This window comes from Rhinoderma darwinii, chromosome 3, assembly GCF_050947455.1.
Source record: "Rhinoderma darwinii isolate aRhiDar2 chromosome 3, aRhiDar2.hap1, whole genome shotgun sequence".
Taxonomy (NCBI): Eukaryota; Metazoa; Chordata; class Amphibia; order Anura; family Rhinodermatidae; genus Rhinoderma; species Rhinoderma darwinii.
The window spans coordinates 374,637,879-374,662,773 of record NC_134689.1 but is presented as its reverse complement, the minus strand read 5'-3'; the positions used below and the strand labels follow the sequence as shown (position 1 = coordinate 374,662,773).

General features: G+C 43.4%; 1 protein-coding gene across 3 annotated transcripts in view; it reads right to left on the bottom strand.

The window, feature by feature from the left end:
• Window positions 1-2,944: 2,944 nt before the first annotated feature.
• The window catches only part of LOC142750029 (histone chaperone asf1b), a 33,384-nt gene continuing 11,433 nt past the window's right edge, over window positions 2,945-24,895 (bottom strand). For all 3 annotated transcript variants that reach the window (XM_075858743.1, XM_075858744.1, XM_075858742.1), the window contains exons 3-5: window positions 24,427-24,542; window positions 6,512-6,688; window positions 2,945-4,236 (exon numbers count right to left, since the gene is read on the bottom strand). In XM_075858743.1, coding sequence (XP_075714858.1) covers window positions 4,036-4,236; window positions 6,512-6,688; window positions 24,427-24,542 — 494 coding nt within the window. In that variant the 3' untranslated portion in view covers window positions 2,945-4,035. The remainder of the gene's footprint in view (window positions 4,237-6,511; window positions 6,689-24,426; window positions 24,543-24,895) is intronic.

Below are 24,895 nucleotides of genomic sequence, written 5' to 3'. Positions count from 1 at the left end.
AGCTCCAGTGACATAACTGTCCGTATAAAGACAGTTATGTCACTGGAGCTTCATGCACTGCCCAAGGACTGGCACCGGGGAAGCTCCGGCAGTCCACCCGGTGTTTGCTTACGAGCGGGCAGCATGTGACTGCTTCAGCCAATCAGAGGCCTTAGCAATGACATGTTGTATTCCTGGCATTATCATGCTCATGACCGGAATAGGAAACCCATCAACACTGAGGCCTCTGATTGGCTGCAGCCATCACATGCGGCCCGGATGTAACCATACTCGGGGGTGGGTCAGGGCTGGATAACCAGGGGCAAGTACCAATTATTGTAGGACATTTGCAGCTGTACCCCAAAAAAAAAATCATAGTCAGAAAACCCCTTTAAGGTTGAGGGTTGAGGCATTGGGTCCATTGAATAATATAAAACAAGTATAAACTATGGTGGTGTTTGAACATAGAAACGAAAGGGTCCTATTTTCTGGCAACAAGCCAGAAATGCAATCGATAACGGTCACAAATAATCTTAGTCATGCGTATTTTGCAGTTTTCACGAAATCCCGTCCAGGCGGTTTGCTGTAGATTATGGAAGACGATCAGCTCTGCATGGGCTGTAGTTCGCATGCGGCTACACAGGCCGCAGCTTCTCCTGTGGAAGTCCGTCCATGCGTCTGCTGGAGTATCTCGTTACAATGATCAGACACATTTGATTTTTGATAGGAAGAAAGTCACCTACATATCAATCTGTGTGACGTGTGTGTAACTAACCGATTAATGATGTCCCTCCTGATGACCCCTGGCTAAACGGTCTGCATTAAGAAAAAAAATGCAGAAAGTCAAATGCTGGACAAATCTTCATATTTAGTCAAATGGATTCTCTTCAGCCAATAGCTGAAGAGCAGGACGTGATGTGATTTTGACAACTTCCGTACAGCCCAGTAACACAGCCCAGTAACACAGCCATTTTGTTATTTCCTTTGGCGTGAAGGACTCATAGTAAACAGAGCACCTTGAAAACGTGCAATTGAGGGACCAGCATGAAAGAATTAATCCTTATAGGTCAACTAATTTTTCACTGATTATGAAAATTTGCCAAGCGCTCCGCTTTACAGAGGAAATCCAGTCAAAATGATATTCTGTTATTTCATAGATACACGAGGGATCACTTGGTCATGGACCATCACAGATTTTTTTTTTTTAAAAAAAAAAAAAAGGGAAGCTCTATAAAGCCCTAAATGAATGTCCACTTTTTACATTTTCAGGTCCAAAATTCTGTACTGATCAATTTCTTAATATAGTTTTTTAGTGGTCATAGCTCTGCTTTTCTGATACTGAGCACCAACTCCCCTGCATAGACAGCTGAATTTTAGGTTGTAAACCTATCTGCACCCCACATTAGAGGGAGCTTAGGAGCCAACTGCATCATGTCTGGTCTAGAGGATAATTAGCTCCCTCTAGTGGCAGCTGTAGGTAGCCATCATGTTATTGATTAAATCTATGTCCATGCAGAGGCTTTGGAACTTTATTTTTATTTAGAGAGTCCAACCACTATAAATATATAAAGAAAATCAACAGCTTAAGGCCTCATTCACACGGCAGGGTTTCCCGGCCGGGTGCCGGCCGTTCATAAATCGGCCGGCACCCGGCTGCATTAGGAGTAATAGACCCCTAATGGGGCTATTCACACGACCGATTTTTTGACGGCCAGGAAAACCGCCCGTCAAAAAATAGGACATGCTCTATTTTCGCCCGGGTAACCGGCTCCCATAGAAGTCTATGGGGCCGGGTAATACCCGGCCATCACCGGAATGTGTCCCGAGTGATGGCCGGGTTTTCCGGCTCTTGCGCTCTATCTCCTCCTCCTCACAGCGCAGAGTGCATGTGAGGAGGAGGAGTTGATGCCATTCTGACGAATGGCATCGCTGTACACTGTGTGGCAGGGCCGGGGTGTACAGCAGGTGGAAGGAGCGCTGCGCTGGCTCCCTTCTCCTGCTTGTTTTAAAAGCGCCCTGGCCCGGCGACACCTTTGATGGTGCCGCTAGCAGCTGCTGCTGCTGCTACTACTACTACTACTACTACTACTGTAGCGACGCCACTATAGCAGAGCAGGGAGGTATCTCCCCGCTCTGCTATGTGCTAGCCGCACTTTAGCTCCTTGAAAGAGCGGAATCCCCGTGTGTTCGGGGATTCCGCTCCTGGACAGAGCGCTTGATGTCTCTGTCCATATCTGGGCAGTGACATCAGGGGAAACTCCTGAAGCGGAATCCCCGAACACATGGGGATTCCCCTTCAGGAGTTGCCGCTGATGTCACTGTCCGGATCTGCCCGGCCCGGCACGGATGCATAACTTTATGCAAACCGGCCGGGCAGAATGGCCGATTTTACCGGCCGGCACTCGGGCTCGGACGCGACCCGGTCGTGTGAATCCCGCCTTAAACTTTAGCGCTTTAATTTAAAAAAACAAAACAAAAACACACAAATTGTGTCCTAGAGAGTAATGACCAGAAGTAAAAGCAACATACAGATGTATGCTACTGATAAGTTATTAGACCAGTGGTCAGACCAGGACTTGCGATCATAATAGGGACACCTGCAAGGCACAGGCGTATTATTGTGCCCCTATTATGATTGCAAGTCCTGGTCTGACCACAGCCAGCACTGATTGGACAATGACAGAGTGTATGGGGGACATGCCCAACTGAAGTGAAAATGGTAACACCCAATTACATTACCAGGAGATATAATAGAGGAACTGATTATGTACAGCTCAGAGAACCCTAACATTTACATAATACTGGAGCGCCCCTAGAAGTAGCTGTACAGTGTGAGAACGGCCGTCCGACCCTGTGAGGATAGCTTGTGGGTATCTATATTAACTTAACCCAAACCTGAATACTCCAGTTTATATGGGTCTCCGCTTTAAGATCTACATTATTGTTCAAATTTAATCAAAAGACATTGAAATCTTAGGGCACCTTGCTCAAGTGCTTTTATTTAAGTAAATCTAAATCACAAATATATAAAATAAGAAAATCAAAAATTATACATATTGAAAAAAAACATCCCATCGGTTTCTAAAGACAACACAAACAAAATGTAACATTATATAATGTGTGTGGGAGGGAGACATATCAAAAATCCTGCCTCTCAACAGACGTGTGGTATAAAGGGCCCAAATCTTAGAAAAGCCTTCCTTCAAATGGACAGTGTTTACAGTGCGACACTGCGGTGACCACAATAGACTTTCCATCATGGAGCAGGAGGTTTAAGTGCTAATGTTGTTCAGTAAAATGAAGCACCGAGATGATGAGGTTTACACTTCTGTGCACTGGAGACTAAACATGAATCTTCCTGGTAGAAATGGTCACTCTACGGGAAGCCTTTTGGCTCAAACCACAATGCAGCTTTCATTGGGCAGTGATCATCTCTCCTCAACTTGTCCCAGAAGAGACAAAGAAGTCTCAGTGAGGCTGTGCAAGGAGATCATCAGGTTGGAGGAATGCTGCTCCACCATAAGGTATATGGCAGCGTCTCAGGTGGGAGACGGAAACATAGAACGGCAGTAACAAAGGACTGTAGTCAGGACAGGCTCGCACGAGAGCGGAGCTATTCCATGGGTAATGATCGAGACGCACCAAACGCTAACACTGCTGCCAAGGAGGCCGGCTGCTGAACAATGGAGGAACCGAGCGCTAGGATCATTTATGGCCTACAATAGGATGCCAGAGCCAAGTCACTGTTTTCATATTGAAAGGCAGAAGCCTAAACAGCGTCAGCGCGAGACTAAAAAGAAGTATATACAGATGACGTGACCAGCGCAGTAGGACAAGGCAGGGTGTGGGTTTTTTCTATCGGCAGTACGGTTTTTATTTGCTTCTGGTTGAAGACACTGGAGTCCGAGGACATCACTCACAATAATAATAGCTGTGGCCAGGTAGACCGGAGCCTGAGGTGAGACGTTGGTGCTGTACTTTCTTCAGGATTCGGACAATGTGAGCTGTACGTAGGTTCCCTTTGGAAGGCTCACACGTGCCCCGATGCTGGTGTGTTCACATGCAGTCCATAGAGTTCTCTGGGATTGTGTTAAGTGCTCCAGATAGGCCCTTGGTAGGGGCACAAGATGGGGGAAGCATCGAGTGACAAGCAGGGTCCACATTCTCAATATCTTCCATCTTTGATTCGCCAGCGCTATCCCAATTGATATGAAAGCGTGTCACGCGTGGATTGGACGCTAGGATGTTCCTCTGGAGCTGGAAGAGATTGAGAAATTTACAAACACCAGCAACACAGACTGCAGCATCCTGGGTAGGATGAGGGATAAGAGATAAAGCAGGGGTGGAAAAATTACTGTAGACTTCAGGAGCAAGTTCTAGCCAGCCAAGAACAATCCCATAAACATTAATAGAAAACAAGCCAAAAAGTTAAGACACCAGCAGCACATGGGAGATTTATCAGAACTGGCGACCCTACAGACCAATCAGATTTCCCCGTGCATTTTGGGGTCAATAACTCCACTTTTCTTTTGCACCAATTTTAACAAAATTCCCTTATTGGCAAACCAGCTCCTCTGATGTGTCCAGCCGTAGGATAAAGCAAACTTACAACCACCTCATGAAAAAAAATAAATCGCATCATAATCATCCACATACATCCTTCTCCTAACACAAATCACACTTTAAAGAGGTTATGCAGGGACGGAAAATGATTCGCAGTGTACTCCCTGCAGTATGAGAGTAGACTCGCTAATATACATGCTGGTTCGCCATCGCGTAATTTTTGCAGCGCTGCCGGGGGACCGGAAGTCTAGTGGCAAGGTCTAACTTCATGACGACACGACTTGTCGTTATGTGACCGACCCCGCCATACGCTATGTAATTGCCTTACTACTGCCACAGCGACTACACAGCGTACAGCGGGGCCGGTCACGTGACAACGGGTCGTATCGGCATGAAGTTCATCTCTAACGGCCCGCAATGTATTTTACAATATGTTGGAAACAAACTACAGAATACTAAAATAATAAAGCAAGCAGTTTAGTCAGAGGGAGAAAAGCGGTGCCAGAGGTTGGAAAATCTTCACGTCAGATCAGGGCTCTCGTGCTGCTGTGAGGCCAATTTCCTGATGAGTAGGGCGCTTCAGACCAAATTTAAGACTAGCCAATTTGGAATAAAGGGAAAATATACTATAGTTTCTCCTTTTTCAATTTGTGGAGCAATCTAGTGTTCCCTATTATCAGCCATTTCAGGCTGGGGTTAGGCCGATTGTAGTGCTAGTGATGGGATTGCTGACAAGACCACCAGAAAAAGTAGTGATCATGGGGCAGTGATTTATCTTGTATCACTCATGCAGCTAAAGATTTGAAAACCAGAGATATGACTCGTTTGCTCACTTTTTAGGGCTAGTGACCCTTTTATTCCCTAAGTCGATGAAAGAGCTTGTTGTCCAGTCACTATACGAGAAACTGTACGCTCGCTGTGAGAGGAGGAGATGAAGGATCACTGCATAGGACAACATTAGGCCCGGTCCACATCACATTTTATCCCTACATTTAGCTTGTACGACAGGAAAGGTCCCGACCTACATGCTTCATTAGCCCGACAAAAACCAAGAGTGTCCTTTTTCTCTGTCAGGATGGTCAGTATACTGGTTTTTTTTTGTTTTCCTTTAAAAGAATAGAACAGCGTAATAGACTACGCTATACCATCACGAGGGTTGCAACAAAAAAAAAAAAAAAAGTATACTGCACAGTGTTTTTTATGAACATTGAAGTCTACGGGTGATCGCTCCAGACATCAGTGATGTTAGGAGTTTCCTAATGCCGGAGTCCCGGTATGGTGGCTCCTTACGTCACTGTTCATATATGGACAATGACGGCATGAGCATCCTCCGGGCACAGCACTTTATTTAACAGTCTGCCTGGAGGGAGGGGTTCAGGCAGCGTATCCCACTGAAAACCTATATACAGTGGGATCAAAGAAGAAAAACGAAGCCGCACTCAGTGAAGTGGGTTTATTCACCAAACATCCACTACAACGTTTCACCTTCTCAATGAAGGCATTGTCAAGCCTCAAAAGGCTTAAGAATGCCTTTATTGAGAAGGTGAAATGTTGTACTGGATGTTTGGTGAATAAACCCACTTCACTGAGTGCTGCTTCGTTCTTCTTTGATGCCTTATCGTGTAAGGAGAGGTCACTCCGTGTCCTGAAGCCTAGCACCGGCCTTATTTGGCGTATATTATGCCACAGTGCTGCTCCGACTTTGTTTTTCTATATACCGTTGGATACGTTTCAGCTTTCCGTCTAAGGTATAGATCGGGTGTCCTCTCGATGTAAACCTCCGGCGGAAGGCTAAAAGGTGATGTGAACAGGGTCTTATTGAGACGCTCTCTAAAATATTCAAATAGCAAAACAGAAGTGACCATGAAACCGTCATGGAGCTTCACTAGACTGTTCATCCACAAAAAAAGCTGGGTCACTCTATAAACCATACATTCTATGAAAAGCATTAGCCATACTGGAGAAATACCTGACTGAAGTCTGGCTTCAAAGGAGGATTCTCTCTCAATTCGGGGTCAGAATACTCGTTGTTGACGTAATAGCCGACTCTGATGAACTCCTGTCCTCTGTAAGTGCAAGTGATCAGGACGACTGTGACCCCCACAGCATCAGACTCTGGGATGAGGCTCGAATTTGGAGCATCTGCCTGCAATATTCAATATGTAATGTTATGAACCACAGAATTATAACATTCTCAGCAGAGGACCATTCAAGAGGTTTAAAAAGGTTGTTCCCATCAGGACAAAACCAGTCCATTTGTCCCATCAGGACCCCCTTATATGAGCCAGAGCCACTAACAAGCAGCAAACCTCGCTCTAGACTCGAGCTATCCATGAATTAAGATTGATTTACATGCAGAAGATTGTGACAGGAATTTCTGCGACCCAAAAACTTTTCCATTCATTCTATTGGAACGTACAGAAATCCATGCACGTGTTGCAGAAACAACCTCATTCAGATCAAGACATTTGTGACAGAACAATTCTATTTAACAAAATCTGCTGCGTGTGAATGTACCCTTACAAGGACGGCTATTCATTTCACCCGTTCGTGACCGCCCCATAGTGAGTGTTTTTACGTCGGTCACTAACGGGCTTTATTCCGATGCAATTGCCTTTCTACGTCGCTGCATCGGAATAAGTAAACAGAGCAGGGAGCTGTCAAATCTCCCTGCTCTGAGCTGCTAGAGGCAGCTGAGGGCTGGGGGTGTCCCTGCTCTGCCGTGTGAGATCGATATTAGTATAGATCTCACCCGTTTAACCCCTCAGATGCAGCGCTCAATAGCAAGCGCCGCATCCGAGTGGTTTTGGAGAGATGGAGGGAGCTCCCTCTCATCCCACTGACACCCGGCGATAAGATCGCCGAGTGTCTGTCTCTCAGATGGCAGCTGGAGGCCTAATAAAGGCCCCCAGGTCTGCCTGTAGTGAATGCCTGCTAGATCATGCCTCTGGCATGACCTAGCAGATGCCTGTCCATTTTACACGGACAGGCATAATACACTGCAATACAGAAGTATTGCAGTGTATTATAAATGCGACCTGATGATCGCATAGTGAAGTCCCCTAGTGGGCCTAGTAAAAAAAAAAAAACGTTTAATAAGTGAACAAAAAAAAAAAAAAAAAAGGGAAAAAAAATTAATTAGGAAAAACCCACTTTTCCCCCTTACAAACTGCTTTATTATTAAAAAGCAAAAGTAAAAAAAGTTACACATTTGGTATCGCCGCTTCTGGAACTATTAACTTATTACATAATTTAACCCGCACGGTGAACGTCGTAAAAAATAAAATAAAAAAACAATGCAAAAATTGCTGCTTTCTGTGAATCCTGCTTTAAAAAAAAAAATTGATAAAAAGTGATCAAAAAGTCGCATCTACTCCAAAATGGCACCAATAAAAACTACAAGTCGTCCCGCAAAAAAAAAAAGCCGTCATACAATTGCATCGGTGAAAAAAATAAAAAAAATTTATGGCGCCTCAAATATGGAGACACAAAAACAGTAAAAAAAAGAGTAGTAAAACATACAAAAACTATACAAATTTGTTATCGTTGCAATCGCAACAACCCACTGAATAAAGTTAGTGTTATTCATACCACACGGTAAACGGCGTAAATTTAGGATGCAAAAAAGTGGCGAAAATGCAGGGTTTTTTTCTATTCCACACAAAAAAAGTTAAATAAATTCTATGTACCCCAAAATGGTGCTATTAAAAATTGCAACTTGTCCCGCAAAAAAACAAGACCTTATACAGCTATGTCGACGCAAAAATAAAAAAAGTTATAGCTCTTGGAATGAGACGATGGAAAAACGTAAAACGTAAAAAATAGCTTGGTCATTAAGGTCTAAAATAGGCTGATCATTAAGGGGTTAAACAACCGCATGTAATACTACTACTGTAATAAGCAGATGAATGCAATTTCCCCCGGTAAAGCCCATTAGGTTCTCAGGAGCCAGATAAGTGGAGAGGACGCAGCTACCTTCACTACATGTATCAGCACCGCTTCACTCCTGTACTGGTTTCTAATTCTACAGCCCATGAGATTCTTCTCCCTTGTGCTGATAGACGCTGATGCAGAGGAGTGTGTGACCCCCCCCCCCCCCATGCAGACTCCTCTGGCGTGGGTTCTTTTTACACTAACCACGTGATTCCCGCTGCTTCCTGTCTACACTGATACTGACAGCCTGTGTGATCTGCCCTTCAATGATAACTTGGATGTTCTTCTCCCTCTGCAAATAGGTACAACCTCCTCCCCTTCCCTGCTGCTCTCACTACCACGGAGAGTAGGGTGGGGGAGAGCGGAGAGAGCAACATAGCAAGCAGCAGTGTGCTTTTGGATTCATATCAGAATTTGCAGGACACCAGCTTCGTACAGGAGTTACACAGACTCTACAGCAGCAAAATAGTAGGAAATTTAAAAGAAAACTATTAGAAACTTGCTACATTTTGCATTGAGGAAGCAAACAAAAACCCAAAAATTCAGTGCAAATTTGTCCACAGCCTTTAATTTTAACCCCTTGCCTACACATCACAATGTGGCAATGGCTCAGCAGCTTGGCCCGCACCATAAACGGCAGCCGTTTCAAACAGCCGACACCTGCCTACAATAGCTGGGATAGGGGATAACTCCAATTCCGGAAGTTTAAACCCTCAGATGCCATGGTCAATGATCCGTGCCATCTAAGCAGTTAGACGTGTTTTTACTCCATGTCTTTACTGTTGTGTGTGTAAAAGTAGAAAATCATTAACCCGTTAGTGACCGCCCATTAGTGTTTTTACGGCAGCCACTAACTGGCTTTATTCCAATGCAATTGCCTTTTTACAGCGCTGCATCGGAATAAATAAAGCAGGGAGCCGTTACATCTACCGGAAGTAGTCGAGGGCTGGGAGCAGCGCTGCTCGAACGGGCGAGATCGATATCCGTATTAATCTTGCTAGTTTAACCCATTAGATGCAGCGCTCAATAGGGAGAGGGAGGGAGCTCCTTCTCTGACACGACCAGCACCCTGCGTAAGATTGCAGGGTGCCGGTGATTTCTATGGCAGCCGGGGGGCCTAATAAGGGCCCCCAAGCCTGCCACTAGTTATGCCTGCTAGGCCATGCCAGAAGCATGGCCTAGCAGATGCCTGTCCGTTTTACATGGACAGGCACTAATACACTGTAATACAAAAGTATCGCAGTGCATTATAAAAGCGATCGGACGATCGCATAGTGAAGTCCCCTAGTGGGACTAGTAAAAAAAAGTTTCAAAAAAAATTAAAAAATAAAAACCCATGTTATACCTTACAAAATGCTTTATTTAAAAAAAAAAAAAAAAGTTAAAAAGTTACACATATTTGGTATCGCCGCGTCCATAACAATCCCAACTATACAGTCATTACATTTTTTTTAACCCGCACGGTGAACGCCGTAAAACATAAAACACATGCAAAAATTTATGTTTTCTGTGAATCCTGCCTTTAAAAGAAATGTGATAAAAAGTTATCAAAAAGTCTCATCTACTCCAAAATGGTACCAAATAAAAACTACAAGTTGTCCTGCAAAAAAAAAAGCCCTCCTATAACTGCATCGGCAGAAAAATTAAAAAGTTATGGCTCTTGAAACATGGAGACATAAAAACACAAATAAAAAATAAAAGTAGTAAAACATACAAAATCGATATAAATTTGGTATCTCTGTAATAGTATTAACCTGCAGAGTTTTTACCACACAGCGAACGCAGTAAAAACAAAACCTAAAAAACCATTTAAGGGAATTTTTTTCCCCCATTCCACCCCACAAATAACTTTTTTCAGTTCTCCAGCAGGTAGCGCACCGAGGAATAGCATGAACGCGAAGAAAATAGAGTGGGCATTGAGGTGTAAGCAAAGAATTGAACGGGGCAGGCATTGAGGAGGCGGTGGACCAATAGGATGCCTCAAACCCAGGACCTCTGACATATACCTGGGTTTGAGGTATCCTATTGCTCCACAGCCTCCCTAATGCTTTGCTTATGCTTCAATGCTAGCAACATTTTCTTCGCGTACATGTTATTCCTCAGTGGCCGCGAGCTGCTCTCCCTGATGGTATCTACAGGGATGATGGCGTGCGCGCACACACACACATATATATATATATACATATACATATATACACACACACACGATGGGGATTCCATATATACAGAGAGGATGATTATGGGGATTCCATATAGACAGAGAGGATGATTATGGGGATTCCATATAGACAGAGAGGATGATTATGGGGATTCCATATAGACAGAGGATGATGGGGATTCCATATAGACAGAGAGGATGATGGGGATTCCATATATACAGGGATTATGATGATGGGGATTCCATATATACATTTGCTAGCTGAGATGCAGTCACGTGATTCTGTGATCGTACGCAGAGAAAGCTGGTGGATGGGATCTAAAAGTAGAAGGAAGAACTAGCGGGGAGCGCCAATAGACAGAGGGGTAGTAGTAATTAGTAAAGAACATCCCTGTGTCGTTACGTAGGTCAGCGAGTTATCGACACGGGTCTGTGTGTATTCTAACTCTCGTGCACGAGCCTGTGTCGAAAGAAAAAGAAAAAAAAAGGACCCAGATGAAAAGCAGAACTTCCCGCCGGGCAGAGGTAGGGAAAATAGGAAGAAATGTGTTCAGATTTAATACAGACTCTAAATTAGGAACTTTATTCAATATTTACATAGATTATTAGTTAAAAAATTGTGTCCCTGGAAAACCCTTTTAACCCCTTAAGGACACGGCCAATTTTGGCCTTGAGGACAGAGCAATTTTTTTTACATTTCCCTCTTTGCATCCCGACGCTCATATCGCTTTTATTTTTTGTACCACGTAGTTGTATGAGACTTTGTTTTTTGCGGGACGAGTTGTACTTTATGTAGGTACCATTTTTTGGTACAAATACATTATCGTTTAATTTCTATAAATTTTTAATTAGATTAAAATGCAGAAAAAAAAGCAGTTGCGCAGCAGTTTTAATATTTTTTTTTACACCATACACCGATCAACAAATGTATACCATTATTTATGATGAACAGGTAGTTACGGTCGAGGCGATACCAAATATGTCTATTATTTCATATTTTGGGACTTATATTTTAAAAAGTTGATTTATTATAAAAAAATGTGTTTGTGTATTTTATTAACTTTTTATTTATTTACCATTATTTTTTTTTTAAAGGGATCCTGTCACCAGCATTTTAGCTATAAAGCCAGCAATACCTGGTGAAAGTGGGTGAAAAATCATTGTCATCTAAGCTATAAATATGTTCTAAGTAAGCTCTGTAGCTTTAGTATTCCGTTTTTCAGTGGTCCCACGCCGTGTGCAAATGAGCAGAAAAGAGTCAAATCTTCATCTGAAAAGAGTCAGATTTTCATTCCTCCAGCGTCTCAGAGTGGACTCCACCTCCTTCTTTTTGATTGACAGCTCCTTAGCCAGTCAGGGCTGGACAGGTGGTGGCAATGGGCGTGGTTAAGAAGCTGCATCCCAGAGGGAAAAATAATTACCATAAAAGGCGGGAAAAGTTTAAACGACTATATTTACTGACAGAGGACGACTTCAGGAAAGAAGAGAACAAGGAATGAACTCTGGACAGCTGCGGCCATTGAGGGGTCAGGCGAGTTTAACAGGTAAGATGTTGATGACAGGATCCCTTTAAATTCATTTAACTTTTTTTTTTAATCCCATAAAGGGATTTATCATTTTGATTTTTATTTTGCAACTGTAATGTACTGGCAGAGATCTATATGCCAGTCCATTAGCCTGTGCACTGATCGTACACAGGCAGTTGTTAGGGCATACTGAGGTCTGCCCTAACAACAGGAAATATGCTCAGACAGCCCTGGGGTCCTTCACTGGACCCTCGGCTGTCTGGCCATACGAGCTGTGGGCTTTGATCGCGTCAGTTATTTTCTGTGACGATCAATGTGCAGTCCCCTCTTCTTGAACGCCGCGATCAGCTGTCATCGCGCCGTTCAAAGGGTTAACAGCGGAGAGAAGATGTTTCTCTCCTCTCCGCTGTCAGAGCGGGGCCGTGGCTGTGTATTACAGCCGTTGCCCCGCTCTCGATCGCGCGCACAGACACGCGCAGGGACGGCTGTCACACAGGACGAGTATGCTCGTCCTAATGCGCGAAGTGCTCACCGCTCAGGACGAGCATACTCGTCCTATGTCGGCAACCAGTTAAAGAGGCTCTGTCACCAGATTATAAGTGCCCTATCTCCTACATAATCTGATCGGCGCTGGAATGTAGACAACAGTGGGTTTTTATTTTGACAAAACGATCATTTTTGAGCAAGTAATGAGTAATTTTACATTATTGCTAATTAGTTTAATGACCAACTGGGTGTGTTTTTACTTTTTACCAACTGCACAATCACGCTGGAACAATGAGAAGTGTATGAAGCCGATTGGTCACTGATTGGTTAGCGTCATACACTCCTCTGTACAACGCCCAGTTGGTAAAAAGTAACACCACGCCCAGTTGGTCATTAAGAAACTAATTAGCATAAAACTAAAATTGCTCATAACTTGCTCAAAAATGAAAACCAGTATTATCTACATTCCAGCGCCGATCAGATTAGGTAGGAGATAGAGCACTTATAATCTGGTGACAGAGCCTCTTTAAATGCTGCCATTAAAACTGCAGCTTGTCCTGCAAAATATAAGCCCGCATAAGGCAACAGAAAAAAAAAAAAGTTCTACCTTTTATAATACAACGATGGGGGGGGGGGGGGGGGGGGGGATAGAGAAGTGGTCTGCGATGACAGCCCTTGAGTGCTCTATAGAGCTCTTTCGTACTTCTCCATGGTCATAGATCTATGTCAGAATATAACATGTTAAGTGGGCCTGGCTGTCTATGTATTACATGATCAGACATTTGAATGGCTGGAAGTATTAACCCCTTCCCCTCATAACCATTTTTTCTTTTTTCCTCCCCACCTTCCTACAGCCGTGACTTTATTTTTCTGTTGATAAAGCTGTAGGAGGGCTTGTCTGTTGCGGGACGGTTGTAGTTTTTTGTGGGACCATTTATTGTACCATATAATGTATTGGGAAACTGGAAAAAATTATTTGTAGGGTGTGATGGGGAAAAAAAAAAACGAGTGATTCCCCAATCTTTCAAGGGGTTTAGATTTTATGGCTTTCACTGTACAGTAAAAATGGCCTGTTCCCTTTATTCTACCGGTAAATACAATTACGGCGATACCAAATTTATATATTTTTTTATGTTTTACAAGCAAGAAACTGATTATTAAAAATAAAATTTGTGTTTTGTCGCCACATTCTGAGGGCTATAACTTATTTTTCAGTCGCTTGTGCGGTATAAGGGCTTATTTTTTGCGGGGCGAGCTGTAGTTTCTATTGGCACCATATTGGCCTACATGAGCCGGTCACATTTTTTGTGGGATATGTGACCAAGAAACAGCGATTCTGGCGTTTCCTTTTTACGGTGTCACCGTGCACATTAAATAATGGTATATTTTAATAGTTTGGACTTTTACGGACACAGCGATACCGATTTTGTATTTTTTTGACATTAGTTCAGAGCAAAAAAAAAATGGGAAAAGGTGGTTTGTTTTTTTACACTACTAAAGACGTAACATTTTTTTTTTTTTACATTTTATTAGTCTCCCAAGGGGACTTGAACTAGTGATCGTTAGTACAATACACTGCAATACTAATGAGAAGTCAGAGGGGGCGCCCCTCCCCTTCTAACATCTTAGATGCTGCGATCAATCATGATCCCAGCATCTAAGGGGTTAAACAGCCAGGAACAGCGTGATCGCTGTTCCTGGCTGTTAGTCCCAGGTGTCAGCTGTAATACACAGCTGACACCCGCAGCGGACGAGCCCGCTCTAATCACCACTCCAACATGCTATTACGTCATGGTGCGGGTAGAGGTTAAGGTGGTTTTACACAGGCATAGGGAGATTTTTACATAGGGAGATGTGTTGTCGACAACGATATTTAATGCTGCATAAAAGATGTGATCAACTGATGAACGAGCGTTTGCTAGCTCATTGGCCGATCTTTGCGCTGTTTACACAGAGCAATAAATAGGGAATAAGACTACATTCACACGAACGTAGCCCACCTCGGACGTGAAAAACTGCCGTTTTCTACGTCCGAGGTGGACCAGTGCGGGACGTGTTGACAGATTCCCCACAGACTAGTTTATGGAGGGATGCGCGAAACGCAGTAAAATAGGATACGTCCTATTCTTCAACGGAGCGTTCACACGCTCCGTGAAAACAGAGGTCATGTGAGCTGCCCCATTGAAATGCATGGGTCCGTGTGACGGCCGTGGTTTTAGCGGCCGTCACACGGACGAGATTCACGTTTGTGTGAATGAGCGCTAAGAGTTCATACGCATACTTGTTCACCTAATTATTGGTCCATGTAAAAGGGCCTTTACATGTGCTTGCTGCTCCATTCTCAGTTTCAGACATGTAAATAAACAGACAAAACAACCTATGATGCGATAAGAGGCGGCTGGGGGAGAGTTGGGCCAGTTCACATTTTTGACGCAGAAACCGAATTGGAAAACGCACCAAAAAACTGGCGAAAAGGTCTCCCATTGATTTCAATGGGAGGCGTTTGTTTCCTTTGAGCGGAAAACCGTCTTGCGGGAAAAAGCAGCGACATGCCCTATCTACGGGTGTTTACGTCTCTGACCTCCCATTGACATCAATGGGAGGCAGAGAAAGCGTATTTCGTGGCGGTTTTTTGCCCGCGGGTGAAAAATGCCGCAAAAACCACGGTAAACTGTGTGCAGGCAGATCAAAATCTGCCTCAAAAACCCAGACGGAGTTTTGAGGCAGAATTTTCTGCCTGCAAAAAAGTGTGTGTGAACATAGCCTTTGACTTTGCTATCAATAACAGCCAAGGAAGCCCGCCTGGAGATAAGCTGCTCAGTTCCCAGCACTTAGCGCTCAATATGAACAGGAAATTCTGTGATGTGGAATGATTTTCCCAGCAGGAGACATCTCTAAGCATGCAGTAAACTAGTGTATCAGGTCTCTGCCGCAGACTTAACAGATCTAGAAACAGAACCCAACATGAACCTTACTATTAGACCAGCATAGAATTTAGTGGTAAGATCGTGGCAATAATCAGTGAGACTATGGCAGCCAGTCATTGTAACGGACGCCATGTAAACACTTTCTCTGCAGATGGTTTTTAATGTGACATGTACATGAGGAGTCTGATCACATCCATTGGAGGAAAAGGCAACACATGAGACAAGTTCTTAGGCATTCTGTGAGCTTATAAAAAGCAATGTAGAATATTCACGTGTAGCCGGAAAAAATTCCACTGGCCAAGTACATCATCCCAAGAGTCACTAGGAATGGCAATAGTATCTTTGTAATACATTATCACTGCTGTTTTAGTATTTTCACCTATCTTTATAGTGTGTGTGTGTGTGTGTGTGTGTGTGTGTGTGTGTGTGTGTGTGTGTGTGTGTGTGTGTGTGTGTGTGTGTGTGTGTGTGTGTGTGTGTGTGTGGATAGATATAACATTTTTGTCTTTACGGTTGCATCAACGTGCAGGTATTTTTAATATATTGTATCATTTTTTTCCATAAAACATTTTTTAAGAGGAAAAATTTTACCTTAACATTTTAACTTTTCTTTACTCTAATTTTAGACTTGGCCATTTGATCGCTTACATAACACACGGTCATACTCCTGTATTACACAAAAGGCAGATCTTTAGTCCCCCCCCAGCTGACGTCGCCACTCAAAGGCACCCCGCAATTGCATTGTCCGGGCATCGACAGGGAGGCCCCACCCTCTAACCTCTTAAATCTCCGATCCTGGTTGTCATCCCCATGCTATGCATTCAGAACGCTTGGAACTAACACAGCGCTAGTAATGCAAGTATGGCATTATGCAGCAAGTGGTTTAAAAAAAAAAAATAGAAAAAAAAAAAAGTACTTCTTGCTACCACTCATCACAGTAGAGAAATAACTAGTTGGAACGCATCATTTTGCAGACAGCAGGTGGCAGCAATTACAAATTTAAAACTAATTTCACCTATCTGAGTAATGCCAACATTGACAGCGTCACAAACACAATTATTTAATATGACACTAGAAAAAAAAAAATAGTAAACGACAAGACAAACAAACTTCATTCTTCATCAAAAGATTTCAGAGTAAGGCCTCATGCACACGACCGTAGTGTTTTTCTGGTCCGCAGATTCCAGGACCGTGTTCCGTGAAATGTCCTCCGCAGTTCATCCGTATGTAATCCGCAAAATGCGGATAAAAAAAAAAGCCTAGGTAAAACAGGATGACGACAGAACTCCTTCCCGGTCGTCGCCTAGCAACACTTCCGCGAATCCGCAAACTGCGGTTGACCCACGGAGGTGTACCCGCATTTTCCACGGGCCCATTGACTTCTATGGGAATGTCCGCATCGAATTTGCGGGCCGTAATAAGACATGTCCTGAGTTTCTGCGGCACGGATTTGCGGAAATGCGGAGACCCGTGAAAACACGGATAGTGTGTATGGGCCCATAGAAATGAATGGGTCCGCAATTCACACGTGGCTTTGCGGGGGGAATTGCGGATGCAAAAACACGTTCGTGTGCATGGGGCCTAAGGGGCTGTTCACATCTGCGTTGGAGTCTGTTAGGGGCCTCAGTCATTCTCAGCTTAATAATCATTACAATATGTGTAAAGAATTACTGTGAAACCAACAAGCATTTTATAGAGAACATGCAAATGTTAGTTTAAAGAGGCTCTGTCACCACATTATAAGTGCCCCATCTCCTACATAAGGCCTCATGCACACTTCCATCACCGTTTTTGACGGATCCGTGTGTCCGTTTTTGTTTCCGTGTGCACTCAGCTTCCCACGGACGTTGTGCTTCCGTTTAACCCCTTAGTGACCACCAATACGCCTTTTTACGTCGGTCACTAATGGGCCTTAGGCTAGGCTGACGCCTTTTCACGTCAGCCTAGTCTAAGTCCTGCACGGGTCTCCCATGCAGGCAGGAGCCGGGGCTCAGCTGTCTGATGACAGCTGAGCTCCTGCTCCAACGCCCGCGATCGAAGTTTACTTCGATCACGGCCGTTTAACCCGTTAAATGCCGCCGTCAATAGCGACTGCGGCATTTAACTTTGTCACCCATCAGCGGCCCGCGAATGCAATGGGGTGTCATGGCAGCCGGAGGCCTGATAAAAGCCCCCAGGTCTGCCCTGGACATATTCCTGTTAGGACGCGCCAGTAGGACGAAGTATACCAAAGCATTATAGCAACGATCGGAATATCGCACAGTAAAGTCCCCTAGTGGGACTAATAAAGTCATCAAAGTGAAATAAAGATTATTAATAAAAAAAGTACAGTAAAAAAAAACATTTTTTTCCATAAAAAGTGGTTTTATTTAGTAAAAGTGTAAAAGAAAAAAAAAGTACACATATGTGGTATCACCGCGACCGTAATGACTATTAATAAAGTTAATATGTAATTTAAACCGCAAAGTGAACACCGTAAAAAAAAACGCAAAAAACCATGGCGAAATTGCAATTTTTTTCCATTGTCCCCCAAAAAAGTCATAAAAATGAATCAATAATTGCCATGCACCCCAAAACAGTACCATTCAAAACTACGTCTTGTCCCGCACAAAACAATGCAAAAACAAATAATTTTAGTTCAAAAGTGTTTTTATTGTGCAAAAGTCGTAAAACATAAAAAACCTCTACATATGTGGTATCGCCGTAATCGTACCGACCCATAGAATAAAGGTAACATGTTATTTACGTTGCACAGTGAACGGCGTCAATTTAAAAACGCATAGAACAATGGCGGAATTTCAGTTTTTTTTATAATCCCCCCCCCAAAAAGGTTAATAAAAGTTAATATAAAAATTATATGTACCCAAAAATGGTGCCATTAAAAAGCACAACTAATCCCGCAAAAAACAAGTCCTCATACAGCTATGTAGACGAAAAAATAAAAAAGTTATAGCTCTATGAATGCGACTATAGAAAAACGAAGAAAATAGCTTTGTCATTAGGCCTAAAATGGGCTGGTCACTAAGGGGTTAAAAAACGGAAGGATAAACAGAGCAGGGAGCCGTCAAATCTCCCTGGTCTCAGCTGCCAGAGGTAGCTGAGGGCTGGGGGCGTCCCTGCTCGAACATGTGAGATCGATATTAGTATCGATCTCACCCGTTTAACCCCTCAGATGCGGCGCTCAAGAGCGTGCGCTACATCCGAGTGGTTTTGGAGAGGGAGGGAGCTCCCTCTCATCCCACCGGCACCCGGTGATAAGATTGCTGAGTGTCTGGGTCTCCAATGGCAGCCGGGGGCCTAATAAAGGCCCCCAGTTCTGCCTGTAGTGAATGCCAGAGGCATGTCCTAGCAGACGCCTGTCCGTTTTAAACGGACAGGCAGTAATACACTGCAATACAGAAGTATTGCAGTGTATTATAATAGCGATCATATGAAAGTTTAAAGTCCCCTAGTGGGACAAGTAAAAAAGAAAAAGTTGAATAAAGTTAATAAAAAAAAAAAAATAAAAATGAAAAACCCATTTTTCCCCCTTACAAAATGCTTTACTGTTGAAAAAACAAAATAAAGGAAAAAAAGTTACACGTTTAGTATCGCCGCGTCCGTAACGACCCAGACTATAAAGATATTACATTATTTAACCCGCACCGTGAACGCTGTAATAAATAAAATAAAAAACAATGGAAAAATTTCTGTTTTCTGTGAATTCTGACTTAAAAAAAAAAAAGAGTGATAAAAAGTGATCAAAAAGTCGTATCTACTCCAAAATGGTACCAATAAAAACGACAAGTCGTCCCGCAAAAAACCAACCCTCCTACAAGTGCATCAGCGGAATAAAAATAAAAAAAAAAGGGTTTTTACTGTGTAAGTAGTAAAACATACAAAATCTATACAAATTTGGTATTGTTGCAATCGTAACAACCCGCTGAATAAAGTTATTGTGTTATTTGTACCACACGGTAGACGGCGTAGATTTAGGACACAAAAAAGTGGGGCGAAATGTCAGGTTTTCTACACCCCCAAAAAAATGTATAAATAAATTCTATGTACCCCAAAATGGTGCTGTTAAAAAATACAACTTGTCCAGCAAAAAACAAGACCTTATACAGCTATGTCGACGCAAAAATAAAAAAGTTATAGCTCTTCGAATGGGACGATGAAAAACGTAAAAAATGGCTTGGTCATTAGGGCCCAGAATGCAAGCAGGGGGAAGGGGTTAAACTTGTAACCAGTTTCTGTTTGATCTCCATGGTCACTGCTGCTCTGTTTGTTTACATCCCTTGCTGTCTGTTACCTGTCTTGTAACCCACCATACCCATGATCCCTGGCTGCATCTGAGAAGACAGCTTACATCCCCCTTCCTCCAAAGCATCTCGGCTATTTGCATACTGCCCCTCCCCTCTATGTTCACAGGTCCTTCCCTGCTCTAATTCCAGGCAGCTCCCTCCCTGCACGCTGTCCTACACACTAATAATCATCATTATCCTTTGTGCCCCCATCTATCCCTGATCTAAGTACAGGCACCCATCTCCCTCCCCCGCCCCTTTCACAGCCTGATAAATGTAAGTCTGCCCACTCCACCTATGTCAGACATCTTGGTACACACAATCCAGTCAGCACATTTTCCTCACCTGCTGCTGGATCTATTCCAATAGATCCTGTATTAGGCCCTGTTCACACTGAGTTTTTGTTGGCAGAAAATTCTGCCTCAAAATTCGGTCTTGAAATTTGAGGCAGATTTTGACCTGCCTCCATGCCGTTTGCCACGTTTTTTGCCCGCAGCCATTGAGGGAAAAAGAAGCGGCATGCCCTATCTTCGGGCGTTTACTCCTCTGACATCAATGGGAGGCAGAGAAAGCGTTTTTTTGCAGCGCTCAATGGCCACGGGCGAAACACGTGGCAAACGGCGTGCAGGCAGATCAAAATATGCCTCAAAATTCAAGCGGAATTTTGAGGCAGAATTTTCTGCCTGCAAAAAAACTATGTGAACAGGGCCTTATAGTGAAGCAAACACCAAACAATGGTAAGTTTTATTTTTTTACATAATTTACTATAGATGTATTTAAGGCCCCATGCACACGAACGTGCTTTTGTGGCCACTATTCCCCTGAAAATCCACGGGAGAATTGCAGCCCCATTCATTTATATGGGCCCATGCACACGACTGTGGTTTCCAAGTTCCGTGCATGGCCCAGGAGCCTGGACCGCAGAAAGAACGGACATGTCTTATTACGGCCGTGTTCTGCGGTCGAGGCACATAGAAAATAATGGTGTGCGGCCATGTGCACAGCCCGAGGTTTGCGGGTGGCTCGTGGGTGACACTGCAGCCGGATGACCCGAAAATCACCGCTGTGCACATGGCTACGGTCGTGTGCATAAGGCCTTAGTGTGCCCCCCTGTAGGCAAGGCCACACAGCCCCGCCCCCTGTAGGCAAGGCCACACAGCCCCGCCCCCTGTAGGCAAGGCCACACAGCCCCGCCCCCTGTAGGCAAGGCCACACAGCCCCGCCCCCTGTAGGCAAGGCCACACAGCGAGAAATCCCTCACTTCACTTTCCCCGGGCAGAGCGTTGCCAAAGCGGTGGCTGGGGATTCCGCTCCTACAGGGAGCAAAAAAACACCCTCCTAACATGCACGTCGCACTGGAGGAGGAGAGAGCGAGCGGTGGAAGACACGGCCGTCACACAACACACCGACACCAAATAGTTAAAATGTGCGCATGCGCAATGGAAAACACACAGCCATATCATTTAACAGAGCATGCGTGGTGGAGTGTGTGTCAACCACGCATGCTCTAAGTAGATGGGGAACACGTGGTACAGTTACGTCATTTGAGACGTAACCGTACATTGTGAAAGCCGGAAACAGGAAGTTAGCTACGGAGTGAGTGGACGGGTATGCACAGGAAGTGCAAATTTTGGATTACTAAGCGGTCACGTGACGGAAGAGGGGATACGCCGCTGCATTCATCTGATCAAACGTAAGTACATTGCAAAGTTATATGTTTTCCATTGTTTAGTTTAACTAAATGTAATTTTTTTGCTTCCGGAAAACCCCTTTAATACTTTAAATAACCTGCAGTGAAGAACAGTAATGGAAGTCACTGGAAAATAACAGATAGCCTCTCTGCCTACATTACACAGAATATGATCGATCGATCAAGTAAAGAGGCTTTTTCTCTGGAAAGATTAGCGATAAACAGGCTGTTTCACCCTATCTGGCCATCCATAGACTACAACGCATGAATCCATTCTCCTATTGTGTATGCCAAACAAACAAAAAAATCCAATGTTCTAGAAAGTTGTTTAACCCCTTCCCTCAGTCACTTGTTTTTTCTTCTCCCCATTCCAAAAGCTATAATTTTTTTATTTTTCCGTCAATATAGTGACGAGGGCTTGTTTTTTGCGGGACAAGTTGTAGTTGTTCATGGCACCATTTATTGTACCGCATAATGTATTGGGAAGCTGAAAATTATTTGTGGGGTGAAATGGGCAAAAACCAGCAATTATGCCATTTTTGGGGGTTTTTTGTTTTTACAGCGTCCAACAGGCGGTGAAAACTACATATTCACTTAATGCTACAGGTTGATACGATTACGGCAATACCAAATTTATAGGTTTTGTTTTATGTTTACCGACTTTTTAAAAAATAAAACTATTTGCTAAATGTAAAAAAAAAAAAAAAACAACAACTTGGGTCGCCATATCCTGAGAGCCATAACTTTGTACGTACGTACATTTTTTTTTTTACGCCATTCACCAAGCGAGTTAAACAGCTATATTGTAAATGTTCGGGCTTTTACATCCGCAGCGATACCAGTTATGTTAACTTTAATTTTTTTTGTACATTGATTTAGGGAAAAAAGTGCGAAAAGGTTTTTGTTTTTTTAACTTTTAATACTTAAATTTTTTTTGGAACATAAAAAAGAAAAAACTTTTTTTTTTTTATTAGTCCCCCTAGGGGACTTGAAGCAGCGATAGTTGGATCGCTTGCATGATATACTGCCATACTAATGTATTGCAATATGTTGAGATTTTGAGTGTCCTTTGAAGCCCTGCCGGTGGCAGAGCTTTATGGAGTACAATAAATGGCGGACCTGGGTTTTTTTTTTATTAGGCCCCCAGGTTGCTTTAACATTGTAACCTGCCAATCATGTTGTGACGGCTTGTTTGAGGGGGCGATTGACCGTGGCATTTAAGGTGTTAAACGGGCGGAATCAAAGTGATCTTTGATTCCACCCGTTGCAGTAAGGCTGGGTTCACACGACCTATTTTCAGACGTAACGGAGGCGTTTTACGCCTCGAATTACGTCTGAAAAAACGGCTCCAATACGTCGGCAAACATCTGCCCATTACTTTCAAAAAAACGCAGCGAAAAACACGAGTTGCTCAAAAAACGTCTGAAAATCAGGGGCTTTTTTCCCTTGAAAACAGCTCCGTATTTTGACTCTACGTGTGAACATACCCTAAGAGGTTGGCTGTATTACATGGCCGTCACCCGCTGTGTAATCATACTCCCCCTTAACCCTTATCACGTACAGTTAGACCAATCAGCGTCATACACTTCTCATTGTTCCAGCCCAGTTTCTTTCACTGCACAATGTGATTGTTACAGTGTGATTGTGCAGTGAAAGAAGCTGGGCTGGAACAATGAGAAGTGTATTACGCTGATTGGTCAGTGTCATACACTTCACAACACCCAGTTGGTAAAAAGTAAAAAAAATACACCCAGTTGTCTATTAAGAAACGAATTAGCATAAATCTGAAAAATTGTTTATAACTGTCAAAAAGGATCGTTCTTCAAAATAAAAATCACTGTTATCTACATTACAGCGCCGATCAGATTACGCAGGAGATAGGGCACTTCTAATCTGGTGACAGAGCCTCTTTAAAGGGTTAAAGAGGATCCGTCACTAGTTTAGTAATGGAGAATCTGCTGGCTAATCTCATATGCGCTGTCACACTGATAATGCCTTTTTCTTAATATGCAAATTAGGCTATACTAGATAAAGGGGCAGAAACACTGCTCTCTGTGGGCGGTATCGTCTGTATGATGATGTCCAATCAGCCTCATAGTGTCTCCCCTTCCCTGCGAGATCTCAGCTTAAAAATAGACAGGTCACGATGTTTACATTTTCGGCCGCAGGTCCTTCACCACATCACCTATTCCGGAAGACTGTCTCTGCATCGACTCTAGCCACAGCAGGACTCCCCTGGCTTAGCTGGAGTCGATGCAGAGACAGTATTCTGGGACGAGCTCTGAGGCGATGTGGGAAAGGACCTGCGGCAGAAGACGAAAAGACAGCGTGATCTCGCAATTGAAAGATCACGCTGCGCAGGGAAGGGGAGACGCTGTATGAGGCTGATTGTGTTGTCTGTATGATGCTGTCCAAACACCACCCACAGAGAGAGCAGGGTTACTTCCCCTTTGGATGATATAGCCTTATTTGCATATTAAGAAATAGGCTAACTGGGAAAAAAACAAAACTGCTTTGGAACACAATTTACACTGGAATTATCAGCGTGACAGCGCCTATGAGATTAACCATTACAAAACTAGTCAACGGTCCCCTTTAAGTGGACAATAGATAAAAAGGATCTTCATTTTCACTTACTTTGGATCAAAAATAGTAACATCTAGTCATACAAAACAAAGAGGGATACCATTAGAGGCTTTTTATTTTTTCCCTTCTAGAACCCGACTGGCCAAAAAGACACATTGTGAGCACGACTACAGCGCTTTAGTGCTGACAGGAGTCGGTCACACACACCAGAGACGAGGTCTCTCTTTTCATGGTGTATGACCAAACCTGACAAGTATCGTGACTGTGCTCTGTTACATACAAGACGTGTTCTTACCTGAAAAACAAACATGTGACGCCCGGCAGGGACTGGACCCACTAATACTGAATCCAGGACCTGGTCATATTCTTCACTTTCTGCTGAACCCACATAAATTATTTTCCACTCCAGATCTGTAAAAACAAAGGCAGTTCATTAAAGACTGGTCAAAAACCATTACACTGCTTGGGCACTGACAATGACTTTTCGCCTCCATATTTCATCTGCACTGTTGACAGGTGATAACAGTTTCTGTAATGTAAAGTTCTATAGGAAGACAATTGAACATAGTCACAAAAACAGGGAAAGAAGATACCATAATAAACTCATATCAACTATAGTACACACACCACGGCAACTCACCCAACATGGATAAAATATGCCGTCCGGATCCCTCAGGACATCCTAATTCAGCTCTCTCGATTGTATAGCGTATGCCCAATCACATGACTTGTGTCCTATTTCCTACATAGTTGGCCAGTAGTTG